Here is a 10926-nt window from a genome sequence, read left to right as displayed (position 1 = left end):
GGATTATGGGTGTGAGCTACCACACACAGCCATACTTGTCTTAAAAAAAAAAAAAGGCCAGGCACAGTGGCTCACACCTGTAATCCTAGCACTTTGGGAGGCTGAGGCGGGCGGATTGCCTGAGTTCAGGAGTTTGAGAACAGCCTGGGCAACACGGTGAAACCCTCTCTACCAAAATACAAAAAAATTAGCTGAGCGTGGTGACGTGCGCCTGTAGTCCCAGTTACTCAGGAGGCTGAGGCAGGAGAATTGCTTGAACCCGGAGGCGGAGGTTGCAGTGAGCCGAGATCGTGCCACTGCACTCCACCCTGGGCGACAGAGCGAGACTTCGTCTCCAAAAAAAAAAAAGAAAGAAACGCTCAGCAGAACATCATGGTCATCTTTCCATGTCAGTACATGGAAAAATCTTTTCTCATTCTTGTAAACGGCTGTGTAGTATTTTACTGTATGGATGTACTATATTTGGCAAAGGCAGTACTGTAAGTCTCAGAGTCTTAATATTTCCAAAGGAATGGCCCCTTTGATGAAAAAATTTTAACAAATATTAAAAATATTAATTAAAAAATTAACAAATATTCTTTGCTTAAATGTACAGCACTAAGGGAGAGGGCACCATCAAAGAATGACAGAATGCCTGCCCTTGAGGAAACAACATTCTTATTACAAGAGCCAAGATACACACATAAACAAGGTAGAAACAGATTAATTGCCATGTGAATTTTGAATCCCGTTTTGGGGAATCAAAGTCTTCATGGGAATACATCTTCAAAACATTCAAGGATAGGAAGGAGTTAGGAATGTGAACACTGTCAAAAGGGATGTGAGAGAGAATATTTCATAAAGTAGGAACACATAGAAAAGACATAGAAAACTACAGTGTATGGGCTTGGCGCGGTGGTTCATGCCTGTAATCTCAGCACTTTGGGAGGCCGAGGAGGGCGGATGACTTGAGGCCAGGAGTTTGAGACCAGCCTGACCAACACAGCGAAAACCATATCTCTACTAAAAATACAAATATTAGCTGGCTGTGGTGGCAAGTGCCTGTAATCCCAGCTACTTGGGAGGCTGAGGCACAAGAATTGCTTGAATCTGGGAGTTGGGGGTTGCACTGAGCTGTGATTGTGCCACTGCACTCCAGCATGGGTGACGGAATGAGTCTGTCTCAGAAAACAAAACAAAGCAAAACAAACAAACAAACAACCCTACAGTGTATGTGATAATAGCTACTAATACCTCAGTGCCTATGTACTAAGTACTTGCTGCTAAGTACTTATATACCAGCCTACTTTCTTTACATATAATACCCCATTACAGCTTCACAACTGAGGAAGAGACATTTTAATCCCTACCTTACTAATGAGGTAACTCAGGATCAAAAAAGTTAAGCATTACATTGTGAGTTACTTGACTAAAGAAATAAGAAAGTAGGAGAGGGAAGCTGGGGCCACCAGAGGAGAGTTTGAAGATTAGGCCTAAATATTTAGATTGTATTTGGTAGGCAATTTAGAGCCATTAAAGAATTATGAAGTGGGAGACCTCATGATTAAAACTATGCTTAAGAAGATAAATCCAGCAATGCTTTGGATGGATCGGTTACAGGAAGGGAAGGAAAGGAAACAGGTTAAATTAATTACAAGTACAGTGAACATATGCCCAAGTTTGCAAAGGACAGTTCCAATGTATACCAGTTGTCTAATGTAAGTACTAAAAGAGTTTTCTTCACTCTCCATAGTGTCCCTTCCACACTCAAAAAATGTTTCAGTTTGGAAGATAAATTACATGTGACTAATTATGAAAGGAGATGAGAGCCTGAGTAATACAGGATAGTGGCCATGTGAATAGAAAAGAGGATGAATGTAGGAGAAATCTTGGTTTGGCAAAATAACCAATAGATATTTTTTAGTCCACTTGGCTGGATAATAAAATCTTAATAACGGGGAAAAAAAGAAAGAAAAAGGAGGAAAAGATTTAGGAAAGAAAACAACAACTTTAGTATGGAATGTGAAGAACTGGCAGGATATTCACGTTGAGCTGTGCAGTAAGTAGCTTATTGGACATGTGAGGCTGAAGATACAGTTGTTCACATGGAAGCAATTATTTAAATCATGAAAGTGAATGAGATTGCCAAGGGATAGAGAATAATCAAAGATGGAAAAGGAACACTTCTTTAGAAAAACCCTCAAAGTGTAAATACCAAATGAGGTTAAAGACAGTTCTATAATTACTTAATCATCTTGAGCCCAGTGAAAATTACCAACGGCCCACATGGAATGCTGTGTTTGAAAGGAGCTGGCCAGGATACCAAAGGACAACTTCACAGTGTGCTTCCTGCTTATCATTTCATGACATTTTCATCACCATTTTTCTTGTGAATGTGAACTCCTGAGGGTCATCTTATAAATGTATTCTTAGTTCAAGACTAGATGGATTGATACAAGAAGGTAAATACAGCAGTAATTGATATGGGCCACTCAAGTGTCTACATTTTCTGTCACTTTCCTGTACATTAGCACACCTGTAATAATATTATCGTTTCCCACATAACTTACATTAGACTGTCAAGCTGAGGGTTCTCCCTCATCAGTGATGACATGAAGACTGAAAAACAGAATTTATCTCGGTATTATCAATGTACTCACAACAACACGGTACATTGCCAAGTCACTTAGTGGTCACACGAGAAAGCCCATGACTTACTGTTTCATTTATATAGAGATGTAACTCTCACCCAGGAAAGGCAAAGTGCACCTTAAAATTACTATATGGAATTGATCTATAAAAGTATTTTGAATTTAATGGCTGCTGTGAATGAGAAAAAAGTGCATTTAAAAAATTCAGGCCAGGCTCGGTGGCTCATGCCAGCACTTTGGGAAGCTGAGGCAGGCAGATCACTTGAGGCCAGGAGTTCGAGACTAGCCTGGCCAACGTGGCGAAACTCCATCTTTACTAAAAATACAAAAATTAGTCAAGCGGGGCCGCGTGCCTGTAGTCCCAGCTACTTGGAAGGCTGAGGAACGAGAATCGCTTGAACCCAGGAGGCAGAGGTTGCAGTGAGCCGAAGACTGCGCCACTGCACTCCAGCCTGGGTGACAGAGCAAGACTCCATCTAAAGAAAAAAAATTAAAATTGTATAAGGCAAATTCATATTCTTTTGCTCAGAAAACAAAGCCATATGGAAGCACATCCAAAACAAAACTTCACTTAACTGTCCGGGAAGTTGAAATTAAGCAGTAGGAGTACTGGCATGCCTTCTGTGCTTGTCTCTCTTTTTAAAATAACTTTGATGCTTCAGTAAGTACCAGTAACATCCATAATTTACTACAGTCCAACAGAAAACACTGACTTTGCAATTATTTACCTATTTTTTCCCCCTCATTTAACAAAATTCTTTTTTTTCAGTGGAAAACCAGTTTTAAAGTAGACTACATATTTCCCCATGTATCTGAATACAAATGGTTCAGCCCACTGGGGTTACATTAATAAAGCAGGATAATGAATCTTTTCAAGCAACTCCAATACGTTCCAAACCTTAAAACTATTGTCAAAAAGACATGGTGCAGTAACTCAACTATAACTCTCTGAGAAGCAGACAATGTGTTTTTAATACCTGCTTGGAAGAGAAATATGTATGTATACTACAGTTAAGAATTCAGATTCTTTTTTTTAATAGAGAAAGAAAAGTGGGCCCAGGGGACCGGTGCTCAGCATAGGGAGGACCCGCGCCGGCACCGGTCTCTGAGTTCCCTCAGTATTTATTGATCATTATCTCTACCATCTGAGAGAGGGGGATGTGGCAGGACAGTAGGGTAATAGTGGGGACAGGGTCAGCAGGAAAACAAGTGAACAAATGTCTCTGTGTCATAAACAAGGTTAAGAAAAAGGTGCTGTGCTTTGATGTGCACATACATAAACATCTCGGTGCATTAAAGAGCAATATTGCTGCCAGCATGTCTCACCTCCAGCCCTAAGGCGGTTTTCTCCTATCTCAGTAGATGGAATATACAATCGGGTTTTACACTGAGACATTCCATTGCCCAGGGGATGAGCAGGAGACAGATGTCTTCCTCTTTTACTAATCCTCCTCAGCACAGAACCTTTATGGGTGTCGGGCTTGGGGACGGTCAGGTCTTTTCCTTCCCAGGAGGCCATATTTCAGACTATCACATGGGGAGAAACCTTGGACAATACCTGGCTTTCCTAGGCAGAGGTCCCTGTGGCCTTCCACTGTGTTTTGTGTCCCTGGGTACTTGAGATTAGGGAGTGGTGATGACTTTTAACGAGCATACTGCCTTCAAGCATTTGTTTAACAAAGCACATCCTGCACAGCCCTAAATCTATTAAATCTTGACACAGCACATGTTTCTGCGAGCACAGGGTTGGGGGTAGGGTTACAGATTAACAGCATCTCAAGACAAAATTTTACTTGGTACAGAACAAAATGGAGTCTCTTATGTTTACTTCTTTCTACATAGACACAGTAACAGTCTGATATCTCTTTCTTTTCCCCACATTTCCCCCTTCTTTTCGACAAAACCACCGTTGTCATCATGGCTCGTTCTCGATGGTCGCTCTCTTCGGAGCTGCTGGGTACACCTGCAGACACTGTTGATACAGTCTTCAAAGCTGCAAGCAACATGTTCTCTGGAGTTTGTGTCACCTTTGTGTTCTCTAGGCTTTTTTTTAGCTAACTGTGTCAGCTTCTTTAATTGTGCCCATGTTGGCGGCTCTGCCTTCTTGGTGGATGGCAACTTCATCTGTTCTTCTGACATCACCATGCTGTTCATCTTGTGAGTCGATGGTGCTCGACTGCGGTGTCTCCGTCTCCGTGGAGGTGCTTTTCTTTGCATCTCCGACCGGTTCATTGTAGAACTTCAAATGTCACAAGGCTGACTGTAGACGTACTCGGGAATCTCGTCGACTTGTCCTCAATGATCATGCTCGAGCGTACCTTCACCCTAGAGAAAAGCACCCACATTGGGCACCAGATGAAAGGGTGGCCTGCCCCTCCACACCTGTGGGTGATTCTAGTCGGGTGGGACGAGAGACTGAGAAAAGAAAGAGAGAGACACAAAGTATAGAGAAAGAAAAGTGGGCCCAGGGGACCGGCGCTCAGCATACAGAGGACCCGTGCCACCAAGAATTCAGATTATTTGCCAACATTGTGAAATGAATTCATGCAGTTGTGAGAATGTGCAAAATGTAGAATTTATTACTCATCAATGCAAGCAATTTTTTCCAGCTTGGCACTGGGCCTTTCAAATGTAAAACTGATAATTTTTAATATGGTCACACGAAGCTTGTTATTTCAGTGATAAGCTGTGGAGAGTTGATAGTTGACTCTAGCTAAAATCTTGCCAGACACTATGTTGTTTGACATTAGCTAAATGATTATACCAATGATGTGTTCAGGGCTTGAGGCAAAACAAAATGTCATCTTATTATTTTCCTTGAATTTCTAGAGCTTAGTTTTTAAAGTTTAGATTTTGAACAAGTTGTCATTTAAAAATGTTTTGCCTGTTTTTACAGTAGTCTTCAGTATGTGGACAAGTAAATGAACCAAGGAAACAAAAGTGGTCAAACGTGTCTCAATATTTCTTGAGCTCTAATATCCAATTTAAAGCAATAGTTTTAATCTGAACACCTGAAAATAAAAATGAGACATAATATCTGTATCTTTTCTGAGGTCATCCACTGAATATTTCAGCTCCTATAAAGTTCTATAGGGTTTTAAATGATTTGTTAGTAGTTACTGTGGCTTCAACATAAAAGCAACATATTTAGGGGAATCACTTTAAACAGTGAAGTCAAAGGAAACATGTATTACAACAAAAACACTCTTTATGCAATTCAATAGACCTCTTTATTAATTTCTCCTACAGTTCTTGACGTTTATATTACATCTGTTATTTTAGTGAGATTTTAATATTTCATACTCCATTCATATATAAAGAATTTCTACTCAAATGCTTAAAGTATCATTCATGTTGGCCATTAAAAAAGAATCTTATTAGAAAAATCAGATTATTCTTTTCAGGTTGTCTTAAACCTTAAGTTTCTCAATATTAGCAAAGCTATTTCTGTCAAAAGTAGAGTAATGTTGATTAAAAACATAAGCTACCTGGGTAAACATGAGGATCTAGCTGTGAGGAATTAGCTGGGGGTTCTGTAGTACTCAATGCCTATTTTAGAAAAAGGATCAAATCAATAACCTCAACTGCTAGGTTAAGGAACAAAAAGCAAATTAAACCCCACGTAAGCAGAAGAAAAGAAATAAAGATCAGAGGGGAAATCAGTGAAACAGCAAATTTATAGAGAAAAATCAGTGAAACCATAAGCTGGTTCTTTGGGTTGATCAAAAGTTGACAATTACTTTTGCACCAACCTATATAAATTTCAAGCTTTAACAGCAGAAGGGTCAATTTCTATGTTTAATCAAAAATAACTGTCTATGGGACTATTGAGCTGGTTTCAACAGCATTATCCTGATACAAAAACTACAGATTAATTCATCAATTATGAACATAGAAACAAGTACGCTAAGTTTTATCAAATCAAATCCAAAAATATATAAAAAGAAAATGTATCAGGCTCAAGTGGGGTTTATCTTAGGAATTCAGGCTGTTTTCACCATATTAATAAGTTTTTAAAAAAGCCATTTGATCATCTCAATAGATTCAGAAAAAGATTTGACAAAATCCAAAATCCATTCTTGATTAAAACAAAATACAAAGCAACCCCCCACTAAGTCTCAGTAAACTAGGAACAGAAAAAAAACTTCCTCAGTGCATTTATGATATACAGCTAACGTCATTACTTAATCATGCAAGACTGAATGCTTTCCACTTAAGATCACAAACAAGGCAAGAATGTTTGCTCTCATCACCAGCACAGTACGGCAGAATTTGACCAACTTTTTCTGTCAGTCTCTGTGGCAACTACTCAACTCTGCCATTGTAGCATGAAAGCAGGTATAGATAGTGCATAAAGAATAAAACTGTCTATAAGTTCGCTGACTCATGCAATAACATAAGACAAAGAAATAAAATGTATTCAGATTGGAAAGAAAGAAAATCATCTTCATTTACAGAGGAGATTGTCTATGTAGAAGACAATGTTGTGAAATCAACAAAAAAGCTACTAGAATAAGTGAGTTTAGCAAGGTAGCATGATAAAATTAAAATGCAAAAGTCAACTGTATTTCTATATACTAACAACAAACAATTGTGAACTGAAATTTAAAAAACCATTTATTGCTGAAGTGATTTTAAAAGACCTAAATACATGAATATACATATGGGTCAGAAGGCTCAATATTAACATTGAGACATTGTATTAGTCCGTTTTCATACTGCTATAAAGAACTGCCTCAGACTGGGTAATTTATAAAGGAGAGATTTAATTGACTCACAGTTCAGCAAGGCTTGGGGGCCTTAGGAAACTTACAATTCTGGCAGACGGCAAAGGGGAAACCTTCTTCACAGGGCGGCAGGAAGGAGAAGTGCCCAGCGATGAGGGAAGGGCCCCTTATAAAACCACCAGAGCTCACGAGAACTCACTCACTATCACAAGAACAGCATGGAGGAAACTGCCCCATTATTCAATTACCTCCATCTGTTCTCTCCCTTGACACGTGGGGATTATGGAGGTTACAATTCAAGATGAGATTTTGGGTGGCAACACAGCCAAACTACATCAGATGTCAACTCCATAAATCTGATCTACAGATTTAATGCAAACTCAATAAAAATTCCTGCAGTTTCTTTTGGTAGAAATCAATAGCTGATTCTAAAATGTACACTGAAATGCAAAGAATCCAGAATAGCCAAAGTCACTCTGAAAAAGATTAAGAAAGTTGAGGACTCATTCTGTCAGATTTCAAGACTTAATTATTATAAGGTTGTAGCCATTAAGACAGTATAGTGTTAGTGTAAAGATGGACAAATAGAAAAATGAATCAAAACAGAATTAAAAAAACAAAGCACCATTGACTGATAATCAGCTGGTTTTTGACAAAGGTGCAAAGATAATGTAGGATAGTCCTTTCAACAAATGGTTCTAGAACAATTGGATTTTTACCACAAGGAAAAAAGTGAACTTTGATCCAAACTTTGATTACATACAAAATTTAACCCCAATGGATTACAGATCTAAATGAAAACTGACCACATCCACTGAGGGTGTGGAACAATTGGAACTTTTTTTTGACACAGGGTCTCACTCTGTTGCTCAGGCTGGAGTGCAGTGGTGCAATCTTGTCTCACTGCAATCTCCACCTCCTAATTCAATTGCTGTGCCTCAGCCCCACCCGGAGTAGCTGGGATTACAGGTGCACCACCACACTTGGCTAATTTTTTGTATTTTTGGTAGAGATGGGGTTTTGCCATGTTGGCCAGGCGGGTCTCGAACTCCTGGCTTCATGTGATCCACTCACCTTGGCCTCCCAAAGTGCTGAGATTACAGGCGTGAGCCACTGCACCCAGCCTGGAACTCTTACAAACTGCCACTGGGAATATAAAATAGCACAACCACTTTGTAGAACACTAGAAATTTCTTAAAAACTTAAAACATATGAATCAGACATTCCACTCCTGTAATTTACCCAAAAGAAATGAAACCATATGTTCATACAAAGATTTGTATGTGAATATTCATATTAACTTTATTTGTAGTAGCTCCAAATTGGAAACAACACAAGTCCATCAACAAGTGAATGGACAGTGTCAGATCCATACAAAATACTACTACTAAGCAATTTACAGGAATGTACTGATATCTGCAATAACATAGATACATCTCCAAATAATTATGCTGAGTAAAAGTAAAATGAAAAGTACATATTATATGATTCCATTTATATAAAATCATTAAAAAACTATAAACTAATCTATGGTGACCAGTGCTTGTCTGGAGTTGGTGGGTGGTTGGTGTTTGGGGAGGAAAGGATTACAAAGGAGCATCTTTTGGGAGGGATGAATATGTAGATTATATCTTGTTACGATTTCACAATAAATATATTTGTCAAACACAAAATTGTACACTTTGAATATGTATAGTTTATTGTGTCAAATATACCTTAAAGCTGTTTAAAAAGTTTAGTAAAGATCTATGAAAAGCTATTTTGTTTCACCAGAGGAATTAATCAAACATATCTCTCAATTTACCTCTTTGAAATTTGGTTTTACACTTTTAGATGTTAATAAGTCACTATATAAGCTCTCATTTTGAAAAAGAAAAATATATTCCACTTAAAACTGTGGCCAAAATTTCCATGTAAAAACCATCGCAAAACAAATCCAAAATATTGTTCTGTTTCTCATAGAGGGCTCATTCTCATTTCTACAGTCAAGTATGTTGATTCTCATTTACTTATGCAATTAAGCCAGATATAAAAATGTAGGTGCAAGTATAAACCTGTTAGCCGCCCTTAAGTTTGTTATCTAGGCCTCTGAAATCCTATTGGCTCACTTTAATATTTTTCCTATGCTTTTACTGTTTGCCTCTGGACAAGTTCTGACAGTGAATTTTATGTTTGGTCTTCTGATCTTCAACTATCAAAGGGAAGAGATGAAAAAGATGGACAATCTTTTCAAAACTGTTAACAGTAGGCAATTCTGTTTAAGAATGAGCAGTAATACATTACATTATACGTTTAAGAATCTTATTGAAACCTTAAAAAAATTATATTTTTATTTGACTTCCAATAAACTAGTTAGCGTTCTAGGCAGCATACAAAGTTTCTGTTAAATTTTAATGGGTGTTATTTCTAATAAAAACTATGTAAATATAGATAAAATAGAGACAAGCTTAAGATGACTGACCACAAAATACTATTTTTAAATGCTAACAGGTTAAATCCATTCAGGAAAACTTAAATTCTACTTTTGCTGTTTCTTACTCCCTGAATGGCACTTTTTTTGCTGGGGGCAGGGAGTAGCAGTAGATAGTTGCCATTGTCTCTATCTCCTCATACTAATTCTTTTTAATTAAAATGTCCAGTAATGCTCTGAAAATCATTTTTGGAACATTTAACTATTCAGTAAAAAGATTAAAAATGACTTAATAAGTATACCTTTCTAAATGTAATAAAAATTATATTCTACACTGTACTTTCATAGCACTTCTAGTTTAACATGAAAAATTTCAGGGTGCTTGCTGAAACGACAAAGCACTTTGGTATGGCTATCCTATGCTAAAATTCTTTCCTTTGAAAATTCAAACTCAGTATTTCTAAAAAATCAGCAAAAGAAGTACACTATCTGGTATTCTCTCTTCAACAGAAGTTCACCTTATTTAATCTTGTATTTCTTCGTATAATTGTACAGATTACATAATCAAACTGGGGGGGGATGACATCTGAACAAGGAATATTTGGCTCTTAATTTTTAGGATTTTATTGTAGTTTATCCCTTATTAGCGATAGTTGATTGAAATTAATTGCCAAATGCCTCTCTGGTGAGTCATATTCCGCAATTTTGAAATAGGGAGGTCAGCTAACTCTGTGTGGAAGGGAACTGTGCTACCTTTTAAAAGTGTTATATTTTACATTAATGCATTCAGAGTGATTTAAAAGGCATTCAACATGATTATTCAATATCAAGAATATTTTGTTATCTCTAGCTATAGAAGTCTTTAAGATGCTCCCTTTCTTTTACATGCACATGACACTCACATGTAAAGAGTGAAAAGTACATTTATGTACTTGCCCAGAAGAAACCTTTGATTTTGTGCAAATGGATTATCAAGAGAACTGATTCTTTAAATGATATTCACTTGTTCCTTGCATTCCTGTATTTTTAGATAGTATTATTTTTGTACAGTAGCATGCTGTATATGAACACAGAGGTATATAATCATTAGCATGCTATAGAACTATGTTCCTGTGAATCCCCCCACAGCCTTTTAAACATTATGAGGTGATAGTTCACT

The 10926-nt window shown here is 37.6% G+C and overlaps 1 protein-coding gene across 1 annotated transcript; it reads right to left on the bottom strand.

Moving 5' to 3' along the window:
- Window positions 1–4446: 4446 nt before the first annotated feature.
- LOC134808056 (endogenous retrovirus group K member 19 Rec protein) lies at window positions 4447–4959 on the bottom strand. The gene is given in 3 exon segments (XM_063791327.1): window positions 4447–4570; window positions 4572–4681; window positions 4683–4959. Coding segments are annotated over 3 exon segments (315 nt in total). The 5' UTR covers window positions 4863–4959; the 3' UTR covers window positions 4447–4545.
- Window positions 4960–10926: the final 5967 nt, after the last annotated feature.

This window comes from Pan troglodytes, chromosome 13 (genome assembly GCF_028858775.2).
Source record: "Pan troglodytes isolate AG18354 chromosome 13, NHGRI_mPanTro3-v2.0_pri, whole genome shotgun sequence".
Lineage (NCBI taxonomy): Eukaryota > Metazoa > Chordata > Mammalia > Primates > Hominidae > Pan > Pan troglodytes.
Note: the sequence above shows the minus strand (reverse complement) of the source record. Positions and strands in the feature narration are given on the sequence as shown.